The sequence below is a fragment of the Mobula hypostoma genome, chromosome 3 (genome assembly GCF_963921235.1).
Source record: "Mobula hypostoma chromosome 3, sMobHyp1.1, whole genome shotgun sequence".
Lineage (NCBI taxonomy): Eukaryota > Metazoa > Chordata > Chondrichthyes > Myliobatiformes > Myliobatidae > Mobula > Mobula hypostoma.
Genome location: NC_086099.1, coordinates 80793634 through 80821305, shown reverse-complemented (window position 1 = coordinate 80821305; position 27672 = coordinate 80793634). Strand labels below are relative to the sequence as shown.

Genomic DNA, 27672 nt, shown 5'->3' with positions numbered 1-27672 from the left:
GATCTAAGAACACAGTCAGGGCCACCACCTGTGGCAGATTCCTTCTTTGAATTCACTTCTGGAAGACTGGTCTGATCCGATACCTGCAGCATATATTAGTAGACCTTAGTAGGCAGCTCAATATGCAAGGAAGATAGATTAATTGAAACAAGGATCAGAGAGCAGGTTGTTTAAGAATTTTTCACCTGGAGAATGTTGTGGGTCTGGAACTCACTGCAAGAAAGGTTGCTGGAGGCAGGAAACCGGAACATTTGAAAAGGACATGGATGAGAACTTGCTGTATGATAATTTACAGGGATCAGAAGGGATGGAAAGTGAGATTATCTTTTTTAGGCAATCGTGGACAGAACGTGAACAAATCACCTTTGTGCCCTAACTCTGTTGCTCTAGCTCTAAAATACTGATAACCTATGCAAGTTTTAACTTTGGATTGACATCCAACAGGTGGGCAAATCATTTATCTGGTTGTGAAACTGAGAATAAATCAATATTTTTGTTAATAAGTTATACTTATCATGAAGAGCTTGAGGAATTTAAGCGTTAGCTGATCTAGCGCTATCTCTAAAGCAATATAGTTGCTATATTTCAGGTTTGCTGGTTGGGTTAAATATTACAAAGGGTCGGTAAGGTAACTTCCAGGGAGTACGTCACATGACTCCCTGTCATTCAGTTAGCTCCCTCGTATTTTGTATATAAACAGTGCTGGAAATGCGAAGTGAATCTCTCGTAGTCAACACTGACGGATTTTCTTTAATTTGCCACCTGCTGGAATAGGTGAGCAAACGATTTAAACAGCACACGGCAGTGAATCATCTATTATTTATTGATTGCAAATAGCTTTTATTGTTTGTTTAGGGTTTTTTAAAAATGTTTGTTTTGTTATTAACATATTAAAGTGTGTTTAATTTCCTTCTGTTTTTGTCGTTCACTGTTCTTGTTTTTTTAAATAAGTGTAGTCTTTCCAAATAATGTATTCAGTGTTCACGAAAACTATGGACCTCCACGTCAACTCTGGTCGAGGGATTAGCTGATAGAAAATGCAGGAACGGAAGGGAAAATCTGGCTCATGCCAACTTCCAGTTGGTCTGTCCCGAAACAAACTGAACATTTGAATGCTGCTCCTTGCAGATGACCATGGCCCCACGGACTGAAGCGGAGGGCTCGCAGTGCAGTTCAGGAACCTCTGACCACGGCGATGACTCCAAGTCGAGAATGAACGGTGAGTCGTGTCTCCGTCAGCAGTGTTCGCGCTTCAGTTCTTCTGGTTGTCACCGCTCCTGGTTGATTTCAGCCCCGATTTCACTCTCTTCAATAATTGTTCTTTCAGGGGCCTCCAACGGACCGGTGTTGCTTCCCACTTATTCCACCATCGCCCTGGTGGAGAATGAGCCCGAGGATCCCTGGGCACTCCCTAGCCTCGAAGATACCGGCGCCAAGTGGTCAGGTACTTTACTCCAATGCGCAGGCATCTCCAGCTTCGCGTCCTTGTTCCCTGAATGGTCAACCCCTTTAAATAATACTTCTTGTTGGCAGAACTCAGCCCCAAGAAGAAGATGTTTCGAGTACTGATCGCGGTGTTGAAAATCCTCTCACTTATTGGATTTCTCTACCTCTTCGTCTGTTCGCTGGACATTCTCAGCTCGGCTTTCCAGCTGGTTGGAGGTGAGCGTTACGGGGTCACAGAGGTCGGCAGGTGCTGGAATTTGGGACAGTGGAATCGCGGAGTTCCTCCAGTAGGAGACAGAAAAGGTTGCAGTTGTTGGAAGCTGGGGCAACGTTCAAGGTGCTGAACGCAGGGGTTCCCAATCTGGGGTCCGCGGACCCCTTGCTTAATGGTATTGGTCCTTGGCATAAAGAAAGGTTGGGAATCCCTGTAAGAAATTCGGCGGGTCAGGCAGCATCTGTGGGGCTAAATGGTCAGTTGAAATTTCGGGTCCACCGTCCTGATGAAGAGGCTGGAGCCGAAACGTTGACTGGCCATTTCCCTCCGTGGATACTCTCTAATCCGCCCGATTCCTCCAGCAGCACGCGTGAGCTCCTCTAGCAGATTATTTGAGATTCTTGGGGGCTCTGTACATTTTTGGCCATCTGTGGAGCCTTGACGAAGGGTGAAAATGGCTAGTAAAAGGCGGGGAGGGGGTGTGGACAACGTCGTTTGCTTTGCAGGGTAGGAAGGAAACGGTCCGCCACCCCTGATTTTGCGATCTCCGTGCAAACGGGGCATTGGTCACTTGTACAAACGGCGCTGAAAGGTTCATTTTCTCTAACGCATTTGGAAAGGTGTGTGAAGGGAGGCCAATGCTTGGAGAACATGCTGCATTCTTTTTCGCTTAAAGCCCTTAATGTACGCTGTTCCCCAGGTAAAGCCGCTGGAGATATTTTCAAAGATAATGTGGTCCTGGCAAACCCTGTTGCTGGCCTGGTGATTGGTATCTTGGTCACGGTCCTAGTTCAAAGCTCGAGCACCTCGTCTTCTATAGTAGTCAGCATGGTGTCCTCAGGCTGTAAGTACCCAATGTTCTAAATCCACCACACCAGTCTGGAGTTTTAGGAGGTGCGACAGTGACTCCTTTCTTTTACTTACCCTATTTATCTCTTTTTCATTTCAGTGTTAGGAGTGCGATCAGCCATCCCAGTGATAATGGGAACCAACATCGGTACCTCAGTGACCAACACCATTGTGGCCTTAATGCAGTCTGGTGACCGAAATGAATTCAGAAGGTAGCTGATCCTCGTTTGAACTCCTTCTTTTAAATCCCAGGCCAACATTGACTGAGCAAAGGTTATTAGGGGAAATTTTAAGTTCTGTTATCTCAAGCAGGGCTATGGGTGTTATGTTTATTTTGTTTTATACTGGGGCAGAAAGGAAAGTTTCAGTGATTTTTTAAGTGTATAGGATCTGAACAAACCAGTAAAAATGGAGAGGTGAAATTTACATAGAGAAATGTGAAGTGATTATTTTGAAAAAAGGAAAAGAAAAAGTAGAAACTAAATGGCTTATTTGTAAAGGAGGCCTGAGATATACCTGAGCTTTGGACTGTGGCTGGACAAGCTGAGAAGGTTGCTAAATACTGAGCCAGACTGCAGTGGAGAATTACCAGGATGAAGCCAAGGATGAAATAACTTCTGCAAAGAAGTTGGAGTTCTCCTTTCAGCAAAGACATGATGGTGGTTGTTCAAACTATAAATGGTTTCAATGAATAAAATAGCAGGAACTGTTTCCCTTGTTAGGATTGGTAACTGGGGGACAGGGTTTAAGATACTTGACAAGAAAACTAGAAGTAACTTGTGGGAAAAATGCATGATGCTATGATCCAGAGAATACTGCCTGAAAACCTAATGGAAACAGATTCATGTTTATTTTCATATAGGTTGTTGGGAAAAGGACATTGAGGTGATGGAGTAGAGCTGACATGGGAATTTTAATTGCATCTCTTGTAAATTTATCTAAATTTGTGGGCTGCTTTTGTCAGGGCTTACCAAAAGGATGTGGCTGATCATGAAACTCATGTGCATGATTAAGATTATGGATATGCTAACAATGTCAACTTTCTTCCCAGGGCCTTTGCAGGTGCCACTGTACATGATTTCTTTAATTGGCTCTCAGTGCTAATCCTGCTGCCAATCGAAGCAGCTTCTGGCTATCTATACCATCTCACTGGTGCTATCGTCAAGTCATTTGATATCAAGAGTGGTGAAGACGCTCCAGATCTGTTAAAAGTTATTACTGATCCTCTCACAAAGCTTATTGTACAGGTAAGCTATTAGTATTGAACCACTAATCAATATGACAGGCTGTCCTTTCCCACCTCCCATGCAGCCTGCCTAGCTGGTACAATGGGGACAAAGTGTTGACTATCTGTTAAGGCCAATTTATACTTCTGTGTCAAATCTATGCTGTAGGTACGGCGTAGCCGTGTACCCTACACCATAGCCTCATGCGCACCTCCCCAAAAATGTAACTACGCGTCGTGGCAACGCAGACTGTAACAACTGTGATTGGTCCACTTGGTAGCATCGCATTTCCTCCTACGCATTTCCGGTTGCTTCTTCTTGTAAAATCATCAAACTTACCTGCCAACATCCAAGAATATTTGAAATGCATTTCCTCGTCCATGTCTCTCAGTGGCCGGACAAGCACAGAAAATTCACCCTCTTTCTGTCTCGATCCGTTCAATGGTCTTACACACCATCTCCTCCGACGTCTTCTCTCTTTTCTGCATTGCAGTAATTTCAATAAAAGTAACTCTTGTTCAACATTTATTAGCTCCAACTCCAACATGATGCGCTCAGTTTCAGTCACCATTGTTTGCAGTACACAAAGAAACTCAACACAGTGACATAGAAACCCCACCGCCAACTAGCATTTTGGTGGTGAATTGCAGAGCGATACAGACACACCAACGTACAAGTATAAATACTCACAACGGCGTAGGCCACTTGCGTAGGCTACGGTGTAGAGCCTATGCAGAAGTATAAATCAGCCCTTAGCCTGACTGAGCTTTTCGGCACCTTGTCATGTTAGAGTACTATTGTTGTTGCTGGGTGGATACCTCATCAATATCCACTCATCCAAAACCTCATTATTGCTACCTCTACATATATTTGTGCTCCAACCAAAGTTCACTCAACAGCTGTAAGATAGTTATTGCCCAAGTGAATTTAATCAAACATATTAATGAGAGCCAACAATAACTTGTAGTAAGACATCGGGCTTGAATTATAATTCCTTCTACCGTTAAGGTAATTAAGATCACTCCAAGGGTCAGTGGTAGCATGCAACTTTAAAGTCCATAGTTTCCAGCTCTGTTTTAGGGCCTTGGGCATTTTATTGTTCAGACTTTGCAGTGTGTTACTGAGAGGAGCTTGTGCAGATGTTAATACCATTTTTGGATTAGACTATAAATTGACCTTTTATTAATACGTCTATGTGGTCAATTTACAGAGCTGGATTGGTGACATACTTCCCATTTGAGATTTTAAAGAAAGATGTGTAATCAGTAAAAACAAAAGGGACACTTTTTGATCTCCCTCATAGCACTGTGCTCATTAAATTGATGGCACAAAGGAACAGTGTGGACATGTTAAAAGTACACATATCAAAAGGTAGCTCTATGAGAAGTGCCTTGTTTATTGAAGGAGGAATAGAGGTTGCTGTGTATTTAACCCAGTGAAAGAAAATGTGTACTATATATTTTGGAGGTAAATGAAGAATATTTCTACATTGGTGAACATACTAAACAGATTCCAGCATCTTTTCCGAGCTCCTAGCTCTGAATTCTATTTCAAGTAGTCAGGATAGTTACACATCTTACATACTATGGAGGGAAGCTAAGAGTTATTACTTTTACACAGAAAGGAGCCATTTAAGTGAATGATCCATGTCAACTCTGAGAAGAATAATCACATCAGTCCCAATACCCCACCTCCTTCACTCCCTGTAGCCCGACAACTTTTTCTCTCTTGCACCTTCATTGATTCCTCTTTGTTCCCTGTTGCCACCTATTTACACCAAGGAATAATTCACGGAAGCCAATTATCGGCACATCTTTGGGATGTAGGAAATAAACCAAAGCCCCCAGCTGAAATCCACATAGGAACACGCAATGCAGCAGACACAGGCAAAGGCAGGATCGATGCCAGCTCCCTGGAGTTGTGAACCAGCAGTCTGAATGCAAGCAGTTAGTGCTGTCTCACAGCTCCACTGAGCTGGGTGCGATCCTGACCTTGGATACTATCGACAGAGTGTTTGCACATTCTCTCAGTTACTAGATGTCCCAAAACCCATGTCCCAAAAACATACTGTATTTTACCCCTTACTGTAGAAAAATGGCAAAAAGAATCGAAGGGAAATGGGTGGGCATATGAGAAAGGGTAAGTTGCTGGTCTGAGGGAAAGAAGGAGGGGTCTGGATAATGGGACTGATGGAATCATTCTTTTGGCATGGACATGATAGGGGCAAATAGTTTCTTTCTATGTTGCACCCTGGAAGAAATACAAAGACCATTTGTTGCACAGTTGGGCTTTGTTCTTCCGGGATTTAATTATATCTTTTAAGCAGCACACATTTTTCAGCATTGTTGGTGTGTTTCCAACCACAATCAATTCACTGCTGCTATTACAGTTGTCCATACTGTAACAGGCAGAAAGCTAGTCCTGTTAACCTTCACTGTGAAATATGGAGTGCTGTCTTGTTTTTAAAAAAGTAGTTTTTCTTCTTTATCACTTGTCTACATTTTGAAAGAAATCTGTGGAGTTTATGGTGAAGAGTTCGATATAGTAGTTGTAATAGTTATTTTTTAAACAGTCCCAAAGCTTCTCTTTTCATAATGTACACTTCTCCCATTAGGCACACCTCAAAACCAATGCTAAACCTTGGGCCATCTCACCTTGTATTTTTTTTGTAGCTCCATGTTGAATCTTGCTTGCCAAAGGTCCTGACGAAGTGTCTGGGCCCGAAACGTCGACTGTACCTCTTCCTAGAGATGCTGCCTGGCCTGCTGCGTTCACCAGCAACTTTTATGTGTGTTGCTTGAAATTCCAGCATCTGCAGATTTCCTCGTGTTTGCCAAAGGTCCTGTTGTTTATAGTAATGTGGTATAAATGCCATGGAAATTAGCTTTCCACAGCAGCAGCACAGTTCTTTATAAACACAAGTACTTTATAATATCAACTTAAACTAATATAAATTATACATACTTTACACAATGAAATAAACAAAATAAACGTAACAACATTGATGTAAGTTGAGAGAAAGTAAAGAAATATAAAAAGAAGAGGTAGTGTTATAGTGTTCCAAATAGAAGGGTTGTGTGTGGTGGTAATAACATTCTGAGGTGTGTCTGTTTCAATGCAAGGAGTATTGTGGGGAAGGCTGACGAGCTGAGGGCGTGAATTGACACATGGAATTACGACATTATAGCCATTAGTGATACTTGGCTACAGGAGGGGCAGGACTGGCAGCTTAATATTCCAGGGTTTCAGACGTGATAGAGGCAGAGGAATGAAGGGTGGGGGGGGGGGGGTTTGGCATTACTAGTCAGGGAAAATGTTACAGCAGTGTTCAGGCAGGACAGATTAGAGGGCTTGTCTACAGAGGCCACATGGTTGGAGCTGAGAAACAGGAAAGGTATGACCACATTAATGGGGTTGTATTATAGACCACCCAATAGTCAGCGAGAATTGGAGGAGCAAATCTGCAGAGATATTGCATACAACTGCAGGAAACAGAGTTGTGATAGTGGGGGATTTTAATTTTCCCCATACTGATTGAGATTCCCATACTGTTAGGGGTCTAGATGGGTTAGAGTTTGTAAAATGTGTTCAGGAAAGTTTTCTAAATCAATATATAGAGGTACCAACTAGAGAGGATGCAATATTAGATCTATTAGGAAATGACTTAGGACAGGTGACAAAAGTGTGTGTAGGGGAACACTTTGGTTCCAGTGATCATAACACCATTAGTTTCATCTTGATCATGGATAAAGATAGATCTGCTCCTAGGGTTGAGGTTCTGAACTGGAAGAAGGCCAAATTTGAAGAAATGAGAAAGGATCTAAAAAGCGTGGATGGGACAGGTTGTTATCTAGCAAAGATGTGATTGGTATGTGGGAAGCCTTCAAAGGAGAAATTTTGAGAGTGCAGAGTTTGTAAGTTCCTGTCAGGATTAAAGGCAAAGTGAATAAGAATAAGGAACCTTTCTTCTCAAGAGATATTGGAACTCTGATAAAGAAGAAGAGAGAGATGTATGACATGTATAGGAAACAGGGAGGAAATAAGGTGCTTGAGTATAAAAAGTGCAAAAAATACTTAAGAAAGAGATCAGGAGGGCTAAAAGAAGACATGAGGTTGCTTTGGAAGTCAAGGTGAAGGATAATCCAAAGAGCTTCTACAGATATATTAAGAGCAAAAGGGTAGTAAGGGATAAAATTGGTCCTCTTGAAGCTCAGAGTGGTCGGCTATGTATAGAACCAAAAGAAATGGGGGAGATCTTAAATGGTTTTTTTACATCTGTATTTACTAAGGAAACTGGCATGGAGTCAATGGAAATAAGGGAAACAAGTAGTGAGGTCATGGAACCTATACAGATTGAGGAGGAGGAGGAGCTTTCTATCTTGAGGTAAATCAGAGTAGATAAATCCCCAGGACCTGACAGGGTATTCCCTCGGACCTTGAAGGAGACTAGTGTTGAAATTGCAGGGGCCCTGGCAGATATATTTAAAATGTTGATATCTACGGGTGAGGTGCTGGAGGATTGGAGGATAGCTCATGTTGTTCTGTTGTTTAAAAAAGGCTCTAAAAGTAATCCGGGAAATTATAAGCTAGTAAATTTGACGTCGGTAGTAGGTAAATTATTGGAAGGAATACTGAGAGATCGGATCTACAAGTATTTGGATAGACAGGGACTTATTAGGGAGAGCCAACATGGCTTTGTGCGTGGCAGGTCATGTTTAACCAATCTATTAGAGTTTTTTGAGGAGGTTACCGGGAAAGTGGATGAAGGGAAGGCAGTGGATGTTGTCCACATGGACTTCAGTAAGGCCTTTGACAAGGTCCAGCATGGGAGGTTAGTTTGGAAGATTCAGTCGCTAGGTATACATGGAAAGGTAGTAAATTGGATTAGACATTGGCTCAATGGAAGAAGCCAGAGAGTGGTAATGGAGGATTGCTTCTCTGAGTGGAGGCCTGTGACTAGTGGTGTGCCACAGGGATCACTGCTGGGTCCATTGTTATTTGTCATCTATATCAATGACCTGGATGATAATGTGGTAAATTGGATCAGCAAATTTGCTGATGATGCAAAGATTGGAGGTGTAGTGGATAGTGAGGAAGGTTTTCAAAGCTTGCGGAGGGATTTAGACCAGCTGGAAAAATGGGCTGAAAAATGGCAGATGGAGTTTAATACAGACAAGTGTGAGGTATTGCACTTTGGAAGGACAAACCAAGGTAGAACACACAAGGTAAATGGTAGGGCACTGAGGAGTGCAGTAGAATAGAGGGATCTGGGAATACAGATACAAAATTCCCTAAAAGTGGCGTCACAGGTAGATAGGGTCGTAAAGAGAGCTTTTGGTACATTGGCCTTTATAAATCAAAGTACTGAGTATAAGAGTTGGAATGTTATGATGAGGTTGTATAAGGCACTGGTGAGGCCGAATTTGGAGTATTGTGTGCAGTTTTGGTCACCAAATTACAGGAAGGATATTAATAGGTTGAAAGAGTGCAGAGAATGTTTACAAGGATGTTGCCGGGACTTGAGAAACTGAGTTACAGAGAAAGGTTGAATAGGTTAGGACTTTATTCCCTGGAGCGTAGAAGAATGAGGGGAGATTTGATAGAGGTATATAAAATTATGATGGGTATAGATAGAGTGAATGCAAGCAAGCTTTTTCCACTGAGGCTAGGGGAGAAAAAAAACAGAGGACATGGGTTAAGGGTAAAGGGGGAAAAGTTTAAAGGGAACAGTGGGGGGGGGCTTCTTCAGACAGAGAGTGGTGGGAGTGTGGAATGAGCTGCCAAGTGAAGTGGTAGGTGCGGGCTCACTTTTAACATTTAAGAAAAACTTGGACAGGTACATGGATGAGAGGTGTATGGAGGGACATGGTCCGTGTGCAAGTCAGTGGGACTAGGCAGAAAAATGGTTTGGCACAGCCAAGAAGGGCCAAAAGGCCTTTTCTGTGCTGTAATGTTCTACGGGTCTATGGTCAGTAAAAGACCCTGACAGCAATGAGGAAGAAGCTGTTGTTGAATCTTATGTTTGGGTCTTCAGGCTCCTGTACCTCCTGCCCTTTGGCAACATTGAGAAAAGGGCATGGTCCAGATGATAGTGGCACTTAATGATGGATGTTGTCTTCCTGAGACATCACCTCTTCATCTTGGTGGGAGGAGGTGTAACCATGATGGAATTGGCAGAGTCCACTACTTTGTACTCATTTCTCCCTGTGCATCGGTGTTTCCATGCCAGGCTTTGATGTAACCTGTCAAAATGGTTTCCATTGTATACCGGTCGAAGTTTGTTAGAGTTTTTGATGATATAACACATTGCTAAGAATTGCCTTATTCTTGGTTACATCTATGTGCTGGGTCCGGGATAGGTCCTCCAAGATGTTGACAGCCAGGAATTTGAAGCTGCTCATTCTTTCTATCAAAGACCTCTCAAGGAGGGGTATTCACCTGACTTCCCCTTCCTAATGTCCACAAACAGTTCCTTGGTTTAGTCGACGTTGAATGTAAGGTTGTTGTAACAACACCGCTCAATCAGCTGACCTGTCTCACTATTGCAAGCCTCCTTGTCACCATTTATGATTCTGCCATCAACAGTGGTGTCATCAGTGAATTTGTAGATGGCATTGGAGCTATACTTAGATTCACTGTCATGGATATAGAGAGAGAAGAGCAGGGTCTAAGCAAGCAGCCTTGAGGTACACCTGTGTTAATGATCAGTGAGGAAATTGGTGTTTCTTTTTTCACTACTCCAGAATCAGAATCAGGTTTAATATCACTGGTATCTGTTGTGAAATTTATTGTTTTGCGGGAGCAGAACATTGCAAAATGTAATAATAGAAACCATAAATTACAATAAAAGGTATATATAAAGAAGAAAATTAAATAAGTAGTGTAAAAAGAGAGGAAAAAATACTGAACACGAGGAATTCTGCAGATGCTGGAAATTCAAGCAACACACATCAAAGTTGCTGGTGAACGCAGCAGGCCAGGCAGCATCTCTAGGAAGAGGTACAGTCGACGTTTCAGGCCGAGACCCTTCGTCAGGACTAACTGAAGGAAGAGTTAGTAAGAGATTTGAAAGTGGGGGGGGGTAAGGAGAGATCCAAAATGATAGGAGAAGACAGGAGGGGGAGGGATGGAGCCAAAAGTTGGACAGGTGATTGGCAAAGGGGATATGAGAGGATCATGGGACAGGAGGCCCGGGGAGAAGGAAAAGGGGGAGGGGGGAAAGACCCAGAGGTTGGGCAAGGGGTATGGTCTGAGGGTCAGAGGGAGAAAAAGGACAGTGAGAGAAAGAATGTGTGTATATAAATAAATAATGGATGGGGTACGAGGGGGAGGTGGAGGCATTAGCAGAAGTTGGAGAAGTCAATGTTCATGCCATCAGGTTGGAGGCTACCCAGACGGAATATAAGGTGTTGTTCCTCCAGCCTGAGTGTGGCTTCATCTTTACAGTAGAGGAGGCCGTGGATAGACATATCAGAATGGGAATGGGATGTGGAATTGAAATGTGTGACTGGGAGATCCTGCTTTCTCTGGCGGACAGAGCGTAGGTGTTCAGCAAAACAATCTCCCAGTCTGCGTCGGGTCTCGCCAATATATAGAAGGCCACATCGGGAGCACTGGACGCAGTATATCACCCCAGCCGACTCAAAGGTGAAGTGTCGCCTCAGCTGGAAGGACTGTCTGGGGCCCTGAATGGTGGTAAGGGAGGAAGTGTAAGGGCATGTGTAGCACTTGTTCCGCTTACAAGGATAAGTACCAGGAGGGAGATCAGTAGGGAGGGGTGGGGGGGACGAATGGACAAGGGAGTCGCGTAGGGAGCAATCCCTGCGGAAAGCAGAGAGGGGGGGAAGGGAAAGATGTGCTTAGTGGTGGGATCCCGTTGGTGATGGCGGAAGTTATGGAGAATAATATGTTGGACCTGGAGGCTAGTGGGGTGGTAGGTGAGGACCAGGGGAACCCTATTCCTAGTGGGGTGACAGGAGGATGGAGTGAGAGCAGATGCCACACATTTTAATTCCACATCCCATTCCCATTCTGATATGTCTATCCACGGCCTCCTCTACTGTAAAGATGAAGCCACACTCAGGTTGGAGGAACAACACCTTATATTCCATCTGGGTAGCCTCCAACCTGATGGCATGAACATCGACTTCTCTAACTTCTACTAATGCCCCACCTCCCCCTCGTACCCCATCCATTATTTATTTTTATACACACATTCTTTCTCTCTCTCTCCTCTTTCTCCCTCTGTCCCTCAGACTATACCCCTTGCCCATCCTCTGGGTTTTTTCCTCCCTCCCCCTTTTCCTTCTCCCTGGGCCTCCTGTCCCATGATCCTCTCATATCCCTTTTGCCAATCAACTGTCCAGCTCTTGGCTCTATCCCTCCCCCTCCTGTCTTCTCCTATCATTTCGGATCTCCCCCTCCCCCTCCCACTTTCAAATCTCTTACTAGCTCTTCCTTCAGTTAGTCCTGACGAAGGGTCTCGGCCCGAAACGTCGACTGAACCTCTTCCTAGAGATGCTGCCTGGCCTGCTGAGTTCACCGGAAAAAATACTGAGGTAGTGTCCATGAGCTCATTGTTCATTCAGAAATCTGATGGCAGAGGGGAAGAAGCTGTTCCTGAAATATTGACTGCATGTCTTCAGGCTCCTGTATCTCTTGCCTGATGGTAGTAATGAGAGGAGGGCATGTCCTAGGTGATGGGAATCCTTAATGATGTATGCTGCTTTTTTTGAGGCATCATCTGTACTGGATGCTGTGGAGGATGGAGCTGGCAGAGATTTCTCCTGCTCCTGTGCAGTGGCTCCTCCATACCGGATAGTGATGCAACCAGTTCGAATATTTTCCACGGTGCATCTGTAGAAATTGGCGAGTTCCTTGGTGACATCCCAATTCTCCTCAGGCTCCTAATGAAATATAGTTCCTGTCATGCCTTCTTTGTAATTGCAAAAGTTGTTTGGCCCAGGATAGATCCTCAGAGATGCTGACACTCAGGAACTTGAAACTGCTCACCCTTTCCACTTCGGATTCCCCACTGAGGACTGATGTGTGTTCCCTTCCTGAAGTCCACAATCAATTCCTTGGTCTTACTGATGTTGAGTGCAAGGTTATTGCTGTGACACCACTCAACCGGTTGCTCTAAATCACACCTGTATGCCTCCTCTTCACCATCTGAAATTCTGCTAACTATAATTGTGTTGTCGCCCAATTTATAGATGGTATTTGAGTTGTGCTTAGCCACACAATTGTAGGTGTAGAGAGAGTAGAGCAATGGGCTAAGCACGTATCCTGGAGCTATGCCAGAGTTGATTGTCAGCAAGGAGGTGTTATTTCTGATCTGCAGAGAATGTGGTCTCCCAGTGATGATATCAAGGATCCTGTCACAGAGGGAGGTATAGAAGCCCAGGTTTTGGAGCTTGTTGATGAGAACTGAGGGTACAATTGTGTGGAATGTTGAACCGTAATCAGTAAACAGCAGCCTGACGTAGGTATTGCTGTTGTTTTGGTGATCCAAGTCAAGTGGAGAACCAGTGAGTTTGCATCCACTGTAAACCTATTGTGGCAATATGCAGATAGCAGCAGATTCAGGTCTTTATTCAGGCAATGAGTTGACTCTAGCCATGACCAACCTCTCAAAGCATTATGTCACAGTAGATATGAGTGCAACTGGGACAGCTCACCCTGCTCTTCTTGGGCACTGGTATGATTGTCGCCCTTTTGACATAGGTGGGAACCTTCGACTATGGCAGTGAGCGATTTAAGGTGTCCTCCAACGCTCCTGCTAGTTGGTTAGCGCGTGATTTCAGAGCTCTACTAAGTACACCATCAGGGCCTCATGCCTTACGAGGGTTCACCCTCTTGAAAAATGCTCTGACATCAGCCTCCAAGACTGTGATCACAGGGTCACAAGATGCCACAGGGATTTGCACAGGAGTAATTTTATTCTCCCTCTTCAGTGTGTGCTTAAAGGGCATTGAGCCCATCTGGGAGTGAAGCATTACAGTAATTCATGATGTTACAGTAGGTGTCACTTTGTAAGAAGTAATGGCCTGCATACCCTTCCAGAGCTGATGTGCATCCAATTCCATCTCTAACCTCAGTCTGAATAATCTTTACATCCAAAAGAAACTGGTGGTGATTTTGGGAACAGAAGGTCAAATTGCTCATGGTATTTTAAATTCATAGGAACTGGAAACAAATGCTGATAAAAAAATAGGAACTGGAAACAAACGCTGATATTGGTAAAAGTCAGCACAAACCTGTTGGATCTCAGTCAAAGCTCAAACACTTTAATAGGGATTAATGGGACTAAACCTTATATCCCTAACCTATCTGACTCCTGTCCTAGACCAATAAAAATAACTCTTAACTACCTTCACAAGCATTCCACCTGTATTAAAAAACTGCGAGAATACGCAAGGAAATCTGCAGATGAGCAATAAGTAATATCCTTGCCCATAAGCCCTGTTCCTCAAGTATATTTTTTTCTTTAAAGTCATTAATTCCATATTCAGTAGCAAACAAAAATCAATGTTTGGGTATTTTTTGATTCCTCAAAGTTATAAAGTCATTATGTCATTTCAGCTGGACAAATCTGTAATAAGTGATATTGCAACGGGAGATCCAGCAGCAGCAAACAAAAGTCTCATCAAAGAATGGTGCAAGACCACAACTGAGCTGGCAAGTGAACATGAAATATAGTTAATCTCGTGCATAATACAATGAGAAACCAACTGTGATTATGAGTATTATCAGGCTGGTACAATGACAGCTTGTATAAGCAATTTCACAAAAATTAGTACAATATTATTGAGTAATAGCGAAGTGGTACAAGCAAATTATAAAAGTAGTTTAAAAGTTTTCATTTTTGTTAACTTGGCCCAGAATTAGTGGAATCTCTGTGTAAAACATAGAAACATAGAAAACCTACAGCACAATACAGTCCCTTCGGCCCACAATGCTGTGCCAGACATACTTACTTTAGAAATTACCCGTAGCCCTCTATTTTTCTAAGCTCCATGTACCTATCCAGGAATCTCTTGAAAGACCCTATTGTAACAGTCTCCACCACCATCGCTGGCAGCCCATTCCACGCACTCACCACTCTCTGCATAAAAAAACTTAACCCTGACATCTCCTCTGTACTTACTCACAAGCACCCTAAAACTGTGCCCTCTCATGATAGCCATTTCAGCCCTGGGAAAAAGCCTTTGACCATCCACATGATCTCTCATCATCTTATATACCTCTATCAGGTCACTTCTCATCCTCCACTGCTCCAAGGAGAGAAGGCCAAGTTCACTCAACCTATTCTCAAAAGGCATGCTCCCCAATCCAGGCAACTTCCTTGTAAGTCTCCTCTGCACCCTTTCTATGGTTTCCACATCCTTCCTGTAGTGAGGTGACCAGAACTGAGCATAGTACTCCAAATGGGGTCTGTCCAGGGTCCTATATAGCTGCAACATTACCGCTCGGCTCTTAACCTCAATCCCGTGATTGATGAAGGCCAATGCACCGTATGCCTTTTTAACCATAGAGTTGACCTGCGCAGCAACTTTGACTGTCCTATGGACTCAGACCCCAAGATCCCTCTGATCCTCCAAACTGCCAAGAGTCTCACCATTAATACTATATTAATGGTGTCATATCATAATCATGATCATATTATGACCATATTAATCATATTATGCCTCTCCAAATGTTCATAAATAATGCTTCTCCATCACCTTCCCAACCACTGAAGTAAGACTCACTGGTCTATAATTTCCTGGGCTATCTCTACTCCCTTTCTTGAATAAGCAAACAATATCAGCAACCCTCCAATCCTCCAGAACCTCTCCCGTCCCCATTGATGATGCAAAGATCATTGCCAGAGGCTCAGCAATCTCCACCCTCGCCTCCCACAGTACCCTGGGGTACATCTCGTCCAGTCCCAGAGACTTATCTAACTTGATGCTTTCCAAAAGCTCTAGCACATCCTCTTTCTTAATGTCTATCTGCTCAAGCTTTTCAATCCACTGTAAGTCATCCCTACAATCACCAAGATTCTTTACCGTCGTGAATACTGAAGCAAAGTATTCATTAAGTACCTCTCCTATCTCCTCCGGTTCCATACACACTTTTCCACTGTCACACTTGATTGGTCCAGAAAAGGAATTTTGAGTCAAGCTCCTTTCTCTGATTTTTTTTTTGGGTAAAATATTCTGCCAGGAGAATGGTCTTATGCAATAGGATAGAGATAGCTCTTTTTGATTTTTTTTTATATAAGTTCAAGCTAATGTTTGGAACACAATAAAAGCAGCTAAAGATATAAGTTAGTGTATACTGTTAAGGTTACAAGAACAGGACCAGGACTATATTGATAAGCTCCTTGAGTCTGCTCCAACATTTAATATGATCATGACTGATCCAACTTATCTCAGGTTCACTTTCTTGCCTTTGACTTTAAAAGTGTTGATTCCCAATCAATCCCAGTTTTGTATAAATTTAAGTATTTATCCTCCACAGTGTGCTTACTCAAAAGCTCATTAACCTTCAACAGAAGAAATTCATCCTTATTTCAGTGGTAAATGAGCCCTGAGGCAATGACCTCAGGCTCTAGACTCTCCCACAAGGAGAAGCATCCTTCCAGTATTAAATATGTGATGTAACTAACAAAAGTTCTGCAGTAGTGTTGATTAAGAATGGTCAAAATGTCGAAAGAAAGCAGCTGATGGAAAAAAATACAGGTTATAAGCTGTGAGCAGGAAGGTACGGAAGGAAATAACATACCCGCAGTGAAATCCTGAGCAAAACGCTTGAGAAAGAAATAAAAACTATTGCTGTCTATAAAGGAATGATAAAGCACAAAGAAAATAAAAGATTGTTCTTGTGGAAAATTGGCAATAAGTATCAGGTTCATGATAGGATACAGAACAAGATATCTTGCAAGACTTAATAGTTAAGTAGAATTAGGCACTGCTGATGTAGTTGAGTTGAGCTGCTGACAACATTAGCTTGTAAAAAGAGGTTACTGATTACTGAAATGATTACTGAATGTTTCTTGCTCACAGGTTGAAAAAAATGTGACTGTCCCCAGTACATTCAATTGCACGTCATTTGAATTGTGCTGGAGTGATGGCAATAAAACCTGGACTCTGAAAAATATATCAGAAACAATAAATATTGAAAAATGTAAGTATAATTTAATAAACCTAATGCACATTGGCAGTTTCAAAATGAAGAGGCTTCAATAAAGTTTGTGTAAATAAACATCTGGTATAGTATAGGATACTGGATTAGATATGATTAGGTTGAACTACTTCAAGACACTCTTTAAAAACTGTTTAGCTTATATCTCCTCCTTCAGCTGTGGGTAAATTTTCAGCATGTCAATTCTTAAGCAATTAATCACCTTGTAACATTTTTTTATTTCATTCACTATAAATGAAAAATTCGATCCATCCACATGCCTTATTTAGAAAATACAATGTGGTTTCAAATTATGGATGCCATACTCTGTTATAAAGTATTAATCCTTAACATAGAGACATTTAGAAGCGTTTCAGAATATTAATGTGACAATTAATTGATACGTTGTTTCTGGTTTACTTTTTAAATTTTAGGCCAGCATCTATTTGTGAATACAACCATTTCGAATTTAGGAGTTGGTCTGATCCTTCTTGTAGGCTCTTTGCTAATCCTGTGCAGCTGTTTAATACTTATTGTCAAGCTTCTCAATTCCATGTTAAAAGGACAGGTTGCTACAGTTATCAAAAAAATTATTAATACAGGTAAATAGAACAAAAAGTTCATGGGATAAATCTATATTTTTCTACCTTTCTTCACTTCCATGCCATGTAGCTTAAGATTACATTTTGCTTCTTTCACTTAGTGGTTTTCTAGGTCTAGCGTGGCTGAAATTATTAATAATTTGTTATATTTTACTAATAATTGTTTTATTTTAGTGATTTTTAGACAATGTTCAACTTTAAGCATTGCTGGGCATTCTGGGTATTTGTAAACAATGGCATTGTTTTTTTTTGAACATCAAAATATATCTCAAAACAGAAATTTATATAAAATTCCATTTGATTTTATGGCAATGTTTAACCTTTTGGTTTGGGAACAACATGATGGAGTGAGATCCTGCAAGTCAAAAATTATGGGTGGCTTTAGTCAGTGAAATCAATCAAATTAAGAGAGTGAAATCTTTGCATATTCTATACAAGACAAAAAATAACTTTAAATTACTGTTAAAGCAAATTGTTTGAAGCTATCTTAATTGTTCTGGTGATTTTATTTTGATGCATACACATGTTGTAACATTCTAATTAAAAGCCAAGTTAACCAGAGATGCTTGGGTATTATAATATTTCCATGCAAATTTTGGATATATTGATTCATTTTTATAAAATACAAATTCTTTTAAAAAACCTGTCCTAAGAAATTATGCAATAAATAGGAAAGTTAAGGCCAATGCATGACTTCCATAGTAAAATATAATTTTAATATTAATAAATGATTTTTTACAAAACTGTACACATTAAGAGCAAGGACAATTTCAGTGCAGTGGAAGGTTACCCCTATTTACACTGATGTAATTTAATTGTTATCTTTCAAATCTCACATTTAGTTATTTGAATGTACTTAGTACGTTTATAAAATTCAATCTACATGTCAATGTCCAAAATGCATGCAATATTCTCAAAGGATGATATTCTAGTTACTTTTCAGTAATTTACATGTGGGTTTATATGATAGGCAAAAAGAACACTTGTTCATTTAAATTCTAATTTTTTTGCAGATTTCAGATATCCATTTGGCTGGGTAACAGGATATATAGCCATTGCTGTTGGTGCAGGAATGACTTTCGTTGTTCAAAGCAGTTCTATTTTTACCTCTGCTCTTACTCCATTAGTTGGTAAGTTTAGGAGGAAAATGTTATTTTTGGTAAAATAGAGAAGTAGTAATCAAATATTTTAACTTTTTGTGTTTTAACTATCATTTTTGTTTTTATCCTCCTGACAGGAATTGGTGTGATTAGTATTGAGCGAGTCTATCCTCTTACACTGGGTTCCAATATTGGTACTACCACAACTGCTGTTATAGCAGCTCTTGCCAGTCCGGGAGAAACATTAGCTAACTCTTTACAGGTGAGCTACGGACAGACCAGTCAATTTTAGTACTTGTTATTTTACATACTATGCAGTCTCTCAGTTTTTAGGATGGCATTCCAGGGGACTGAATTAATAATCAAAGAACACAAACTTCACTTAAACATCTTTTCCAAATATGGCACCTAACAGCAATCAACAATTCTAGATTAAATCCAATCTTTTGTTCAAGTGTCTATTTTTTCATAGGTGAATACGGTTTATTAATGTTGCAAAAGTACTTGGGGGGAAAAGTTTGTTTTTGTTTCATGTAGCCAGTTGTTATGATTCTGAGATGTGTGTGTGATTTATCAGGGATTGTCAATCCTTTGCTTGTCCAGAATTTAACATACAACATAGAACACAACAGTACAACACAGGAACAGGCACTTCAGCCCATGAAGTAGAACCAAACTGATTAAGTTAATGATGCCTAATTAAACTAATCCCTTTTGCCCACATCGTCTGCATCCTTCCATTTTCTACATATCCATGTGCTGATATATGAGCCTCTTAATTGCCCTTATCATACCTATGTCCACCACCAACCCCAGCAGCACATTCCAGGTACCCACCAATCTCTCTCATAATATATTTTTAAAACTTGCTCTGCACATCTCCTTTGAACTTTGGAACTCCCTCCTCGCCACAAGTGCATGCTGTCTAGTATTGGACATTTTGACCATTGGATGTCGCCTCTCTTAATTTTATAAATTTTATGTTAACTTCTTATTTTACTCAGATTGATTGGCTGCAGAGTGACCTATCACAACAGTTGTGGCTAATTACCCTATCCCTGAGTTGCCAAAGTCAACTGCAGCAGACCCAGATGCCACTTACCCCAAATTAGCTAAATTATCAATGACTTTGATTGAAATTTAGAGGATAACTGTTTGTCAGGAGAGGGAGAGTTAATAACCACATTTGAGATTTGTTGCCAAAGTACTTGGGGAAAATTATTATTTTTGTTTCATGTAGCTGGTTGTTGTGATCGGAACTTTTTGAAATGGTGGTGGAAGCAGATTAAAGACTTCCAAATTACTTTAGCAGGAGAAATTTAAATTTGCAACTTTGTGGTAAGACCAAGAAAATAGAAGTGGGATTGATAAAATAGCTTCTTCAAGGAAGCCATCCTTGTTGCTTTTAAATTAAATTTCGATAGATGCAGTCTGACCTGCTGAGTTCCTCCAGCATTTTGTGTGTGCTGCTGTGGATTTCCAGCATCTACATAATCTCTTGTGTTCATTCAAATGCATCTAATCATTAACAGCTCTAACATCAATAAAAGTATATACTAAATATTCAATTACAGATTTTTAATGTTGAAAAATTGATTTTAACTGTATTTTAAATATTTTTTATCTTTATAGATTGCTTTGTGTCATTTCTTTTTTAATATCTCTGGAATCATCATTTGGTATCCCATACCATTCATGCGCCTGCCCATTCGTCTATCCAAAGCACTGGGAACATATACCTCCAGATTCAGGTGGTTTGCGGTTATCTATTTGATTCTGTGCTTCCTGCTGCTCCCTCTGATTGTATTTGGACTGTCAGTTGCTGGTTGGCAGGTTCTGACTGGAGTAGGTGTTCCTGTTTTAGTGTTTATAATCATTATAGTTATTATCAATATTATGCAAAGGAAATGCCCAAGATACCTGCCAAAGGTGTTACAAACATGGGACTTTCTACCAATCTGGATGCATTCCTTGACACCATGGGACAGAATTGTACAGCATGCTATGAGATGTTGTTCTACTCGGTGCTGTGATAAGTGTGGATGCTGTAAGAAGAATGATGAGGAAAGCCTTGACCGAATAGAAAGGCAAACCAAATCTTTTGAGGTTTATGAAAATTCAGTAAATTTAGAGAACAAGAAACAAGATATTAAGACATCCCTACCTGTAGAAAATGAAACAAAAGTTAATTCAACAGCTATGTAGCAACTGAACCACTGAATCACTTAAATGCGCCTTTGCAAAGTGGTGCATTTTTTAGAAGATTTATCCAATTTGAGTTCCTGTCACTTCTGGTATTCTGAATGGTTAGTGCTATTAACAATATTTCTGGTAGAAGTGATTCTTTCACCAATTCACATTGTCTTGTATTCAATCATTGCCGTAAGTGCAAACCTTCATTATAGCATATATGAACAAATGTGTAAATTGGTGTTCGAATTTCAATGTGTAGCTTTAAAAAGGTACAACTTCTTTACCCCAGGTGCTACTTGAAAAGTGTTGACAGAAATGTTCACAGTTTTTTTTTCTGTGCTTCCTTGTTGATTTGTATTTAGCGGAAGATTTGTAATTTCATGGTGCCAAAGAATTCTCCCCCATTTGTGGAAAATAATTTCAAAATACACTTGTCCGGATTAAATACAAGTTCCAAAAGGTAAGGGATGGTGGGGGGGGGGGGAGGGAGGCGGAACCTTCAATATTTCTCGACTGATTGAAAGAAATAGTTGTTAAGGAACGGTGAGCACTCATGTTGGTCTTCAAATGCTACTGAGGTAAAATTGTGCTTTTATCTCTCATTGTAAATGCCACTGGTTCTGCCCAATTTTGGCACGTTTGGTTTTCTTCGCTTCAGTGGAAGTGAATGTGTAGTTGTTGAGTAGAACGAGAGGCAGACACACTAGCAACCAGAGGTGGATTTCTGCCCCACAGAGTCATTCAGTCTCAAGATTGGGGTTCCAGATATAAATTACTGAAGGTCAAGTTCAAATTATTTATGGTACATCAATTCTGTTGGATGGTATTATAATAATCATTCTTGCTTGTGGAGTTCTCAATGAATTGTTTTATTCACTTCCAAGTTTTGACAAGTTGAATTAGATCAAGGCAATGAAAAAATATGTTACCAGTTTGAAATTCTTCCATCACATGTCCAACTAGTGATTTCACTTTTGGGGATTCAATATGGTACTGGAAGCTACAAAGTTGAATCAGAATATCACTAATATGCCACTTCCTAGATATTTTGAAGTGGTGATGAATAAGGGGCATTCAAACAAGGCAGCATGAACTTTTTGGCAGAATGTGAAATTCCCAGCTGGATTTCAGTTGTATTACCAACTGAACTTCTGAATTTTTTCAACAGAGATAAATGCAGGTCTGTGGAATAATTCATCTCTGGGCCAAGCAATGATTGGCAGGGTCATTCCTAAGAGATGGAAGCTCAGCCCATGACAGCCAAGGGAAGTGTGGTATTTATTAATGGTAGCAGAACTGGCAGTGAGAAGGCTAAGGAAAGTGAAATAATGTATAAAAAATGGACTCCCCTAAATTGTAAATTTGTCAGGAGACATTAAAGAGGCTTATAAATACTTTTATTATTTTTTTATAAAAAATATATAATTTATGTATTGAATGAGTAGTTTCCTAAACGTGCACTAACATGTTAGTTTGAATAATGGATGTTTGTGTATATATTGTTACTTATTTTTCTATTGTATTGTAGATTTTAAACAGCATCTAATGTGTGATTTAAAATATACATTAAGTACATTACCAAAATAAATTGTTCTTGTGATTTTTTTTTAACTACCTTGCTTTCACTTGTGGAAATGCCACCATTTCTCTGTGTCAGCACCAGTACATTTTCAGTCCTTCACATGGATTTACTGACTGAGCTATGCTGGCTGGACTTTGTTGCCGGATGTCCTCAGGTTCCCCAGCATTTACACTTAGCAATCTGTCTTTGGGCCCTTCATTACCGAGGATTTCAATGAGGAGTGTAGGGCTATGGGGAAAAAAGTGAAGAACAAGGCCTGTTCCCTTTATAAATTATTTGTGTTTTTTTTTAAGTTGATCTTTTTTATAAATGATTTAATTACTCGTAGTATTTTAAAAGTATTATTTAATTTATATTTTTTCATGTTTCTGACTAGCACAAAGTTATGTAGTTCTTTGTAATAATTACTACATGTAAGTGTTCATGAATTCAAAACTTACCATATCCTTGCACCCAAAGATGCAGATTGAAGCTTAGAGCCTTCTGGAAGAGCTACGGCGGTGAAGGCTTTGCTGAGGAGATTTGTGGGCAGGGATATTTTTGTTTAAGCTCAGCCGTTTGATCCAGTTGCACCACTTTTAAGTATTCTATATGACCAAATAAAATGCATTGGTTGAGCTAAGTACAGGAAAGTGGTGGCTACAGGTCCATCACAGTAACAAACTACTTAGTTGCAGGAATTATTTATTATTTACTTAGAGATACAGCATGGTAATAGGCTCTTGTGACACAATGAGAAGGCACCACCCAATTACAACCATGTGACCAAATTACCAACCAACTCATACATCTTTGGATCGTGGGAGGAAGCTGGAGCACCCGGAGGAAACCCACACAGTCACAGGGTGAACGTACAAACTCCTTACAGATAGTGATGGGATTGAACCCAGGTCATTAGTGTAAATCTAATCACTACGCTATCGTGCTGATCCAAACCATTACTCAGAGGTTTGAAACTTTAATCAGGTTCTCATAGGTCCAGGATGCAAAAATGTGCATTTTAAAAAGTTCTTAGAATTCCAATGAATTTTTTTCTCAATTTATTTATTAGTCTACACAAATGCCTCAGTGACCAATTATGACTGATTGACATCCTTAAAGTCTGCATGAGCTTTGGATTTGCAACAGAAGCTTTGAACCCATTGATGACTAAATAAGCTTATTCATTCATAAATTAAGTCATTAACCTGTACGATGCTAAGCATGACGGGAATAGATGAGTGAGGAGCTTTGAGGAAGTGGGTGGGCGAATATTGGGGTGATGGTATAGCCAGTTTTCTCCAACATATGGTGGAAACCTTTCTTCTCATGATCAGAAATGCTGTAGTGAGATCCAAAAAAAGCAAGATGAGTGGTATTTTGTTTTCTCTAAACTCTTCTCAGATTTGATGAAGGGAGAAGATTCTGCCTACTTTGAATCTCTGCATTCTAAAGTCTTCTTTTGATTCTATATGTACTTGGTTAGTTCTTCAGAGCATTCTTTAAAGTGACTCTGACTTGGATCTTTCCAGTGTCTCTAAGGAGTGAGATGCCTTGGTAGCTGTAGCAGTCTTTATGCTCACACGTATTTTTATACAACAGGATATTTGTGAGAGAGACGGGCTATGGAGTTAAGAATACAGATGAGAATTTCTAAGCTCTTTTCAGGTTCTTTCTTACCTGCAAGGAATCGATAGTCTTTCCGAGCTCAGTTACTGGAGGTATCACACTCATTCATGGCGGATTGTCACAGAAGACCAATACGCACAGGAGACACAGCTCAGAATTAGGTTCCTCCCTACATACCATTTGTTGTTGGATCTGTAAATTCAGGTGGAGGGGCAAGTCCTTTCTTGAAACAAGATGTAGCGAACTCTTTCACTAGGAATCTGATACTGCTTTTCATGATATGTCTCCGCCTTTTCACAACTGCATTGCATGTCATAAGGGATTGATCTGTATGACAAGTTACTGCATTTTTTGTTTTAATGACATTTGCCATTTGTTACGTGAGTTTCAAACCAAACTTTATCCCTATTTTTCTATCCCTAAATGTGGTCACAGTATCATAATGACCAACTGCACAGTATCATAATGACCAACTGCACGCTTTGTCAGTGTTACTTGGTAGACCATCAATTGAAAAGCATAATCTGAATGTTGTGAAAAGCTACTTACATTTGTCATCATCTTTGGTACATAGAACACTGATGTATGGTGGCCATTCAGTTTAAATTTAAGTAATGGCACAGACAGCAGATGATGTATGGGAATTACTGCTGCATTTAGTATTATTCTGTTGTAATTCAACCAGAAATACTAAACATTTAAAAGCAATTTTTAGACATTTAGAATTGGGTAAAATCACAAATGATAAATTGACACTGACATTAAATTGATATTTATTGCAATAAAACTATTTTTGGATGTATTAATCACCAAGTTCCTACTGCCTCCCTAGACAGAGAATTCCACAGATTTGCTACTGTCTCATCTCTATTTTAAATCTACCCCCCCAAAATCTTGAAGCTATGTTCCCTAGTTCTGGTCTAAACTACCAGTGGGAACAAATTTCCTGCCTCTATCTTATTTATGCCTTTTATAATTTCATATGTTTCTATAAGATCCCCTCTCATTCTTCTGAATTCCAGCGAGTACAATGCAAATCAATCTCTCCTCATAGGCTAATGATCTCAACCCAGTGAAACTTCTCTGCACCACTTCAAAAGTCTATATATATTTTCTCAAGTAAGGAGAACAAAACTGCATGCAGTACCCTTTGTGTGGCCTCACCAGTACCTATACAGTTGCAGCGTAACTTCCCTGCTCTTAAATTCAATCTCCCTAGCAATAAAGGGCAACATTCCTTTTGCCTTTTCGATATCCTGTTGTACTGGCAAACCAACTTCAGTGATTCATGCACAAGGACTCCCACAGGCATGTGTCGGCCGTCTGTACAACACCATGGTGCAATGCTTCACCATTTCATTAATAATTTGATCTATTTTTCCTTCCAAAGCAGATGACCTCTCATTTAGCAACATTGTATTCTATCTGCCAGATTCTTGCATACTTAATCAACCTATAGAACACTAGAACACCACAACACAGTACAGACCCTTCGGCCCTCGATGTTGTGCTGACCCATATATTCCTAAAAAAAGTACTATACTCACACTACACCATAACCCCCTATTATTTCTTTCATCCATGTGCCTGACCAAGAGGCTCTTAAATACTCCTAATGTTTTAGCCTCCACCACCATCCCTGGCAAGTCATTCCAGGCACCCACAACCCTCTGTGTAAAAATCTTACCCCTGATGTCTCCCCTAAACTTCCCTCCCTTGACTTTGTACATATGCCCTCTGGTGTTTGCTATTTGTGCCCTGGGAAACAGGTACTGGCTATCCACCCTATCTATGCCTCTCATAATCTTGTAGACCTCTATCAAGTCCCCTCTCATCCTTCTACGCTCCAAAGAGAAAAGTCCCAGCTCTTCTAACCTTGCTTCATAAGACTTGTTTTCCAATCCAGGCAACATCCTGGTAAATCTCCTCTGTACCCTCTCCATAGCTTCCACATCCTTCCTATAATGAGGTGACCAGAACTGAACACAATACTCTAAGTGCGGTCTCACCAGAGATTTGTAGAGTTGCAACATGACCTGTCTACTCTTGAACTCAATCCCCCTATTAATGAAGCCAAGCATCCCATAGGCCTTCTTAATTATCCTATCAACCTGTGCAGCAACCTTGAGGTTTGTATGGATTTGAACCCCAAGGTCCCTCTGTTTGTCCACACTCTTAAGTAACCGACCATTAACCCTGTGCTCAGCCTTCTGGTTTGTCCTTCCAAAATGCATCACCTCACGCTTATCCAGATTGAACTCCATCTGCCACTTTTCTGCCCAACTCTGCATCCTGTCTATATCCTCTTGTAACCTTCAACAACCTACAGCTCCATCCACAACTCCTCCAATCTTCATGTCATCTGCAGAATTACTCACCCATCCTTCCGCCTCTTCATCCAGGTCATTTATAAAAATCACAAAGAGCAGGGGTCCCATGACAGATCCTTGCGGCACTCCACTCCGACCTCCAGGCAGAATACTTTCCTTCCACTACTACCCTCTGCTTTCTTCCTTTAAGCCAATTTTTTTATCCAAACAGCCAAGGTTCCACTGATCCCATGCCTCATGACTTACTGGATGAGTCTCTCATGGGGGATCTTGTCAAATGCCTTGCTAAAATCCATGTAGACCACATCTACCACCCAATCCTCATCAATTTCCTTTGTTACCACTTCAAAAAACTCAATTAGGTTCGTGAGGCATGACCTTCCCTTCATAAAGCCATGTTGACTATCCTTGAGTAGACTGTACATCTCCAAATGCTCATAGATCCTACCTTTAAGAATCCTTTCCAATAGTTTGCAGACACCAACGTAAAACTCACTGGTCTATAGTTCCCAGGATTCTCCCTATTACCTTTTTTAAACAAGGGAACTACATTTGCCATTCTCCAATCCTCCGGCATCTCCCCTGCAACCAAAGAGGATTCAAAGATCATAGCTACTGCTCCAGCAATCTCTTCTCTCACTTGCCACAGCAACCTGGGGTATATCATGTCCGGCCTTGGGGACTTATCAATCTAGGTGTTTTTAAGAAGATCCAACACTACTTCTTCCTTAATCTCCACATTGTCCAGCACAAAGGCTCATTCTATTTCGACCTCACCCTGATCAAGGTCCTTTTCTCTTCTGAATACTGAAGCAAAATATTCATTTAGGACCTCCCCAACCTCCTCCGCCTCCAGGCACATGTTGCCTTCTTTATCCTTTAGCGGTCCCACCTTCATTCTCGTCATCCTTCACATATGCATAGAACGCCTTGGGGTTCTCCTTAATCCTACATGCCAAGGCCTTCTCATGCCCCCTTCGAGCTCTCCTAAGTCCTTTCTTAAGCTCCTTCCTGGCTACCCTATAATTCTCATGAGCCCCTCCTGCTTCCTGCTTCTTATATCTAACATATGCTTCCCTCTTCCTCTTGACGGGTTGCCTCACATGTTTCGTCAGCCACGGTTCCCTTTTCCTACCATTTTTTCCTTGTCTCAGTGGGACAAACCTATCCTGAACCCAGCACAAGTGGTCCTTAAACCTCCTCCACATTACTTCTGTGCTTTCACCCTTGAACATCTGTTTCCAATTTACTCTCGCTAGTTCCTGCCTCATCCCTTCATAGTTAGCCCTTCCCCAGTTAAGCACTTCCCAATTTTGCCTGGTTTTATCCTTTTCCATGGCTATACTGAAGCT

The 27672-nt window shown here is 40.9% G+C and overlaps 1 protein-coding gene across 3 annotated transcripts; it reads left to right on the top strand.

Moving 5' to 3' along the window:
* The first annotated feature begins 690 nt into the window (after positions 1–690).
* Positions 691–22375, top strand: LOC134343449 (sodium-dependent phosphate transport protein 2B-like). 3 transcript variants are annotated; one of them, XM_063042156.1, is made up of 13 exons: positions 691–774; positions 1129–1219; positions 1328–1444; positions 1534–1662; positions 2361–2504; positions 2610–2721; positions 3561–3756; positions 14320–14415; positions 16788–16908; positions 17340–17507; positions 18521–18637; positions 18745–18869; positions 20240–22375. In XM_063042156.1, the coding sequence occupies exons 2-13, from the start codon at positions 1129–1131 to the stop codon at positions 20810–20812; spliced, it is 1989 nt and encodes a 662-aa protein (XP_062898226.1). In that variant the 5' UTR covers positions 691–774; the 3' UTR covers positions 20813–22375. The 3 variants fall into 3 exon arrangements, with proteins under 3 accessions (XP_062898226.1, XP_062898228.1, XP_062898227.1); XM_063042157.1 differs by having other exon boundaries at positions 750–774; positions 979–1219; XM_063042158.1 differs by lacking the exon at positions 17340–17507.
* The last annotated feature ends 5297 nt before the right edge of the window (positions 22376–27672 follow it).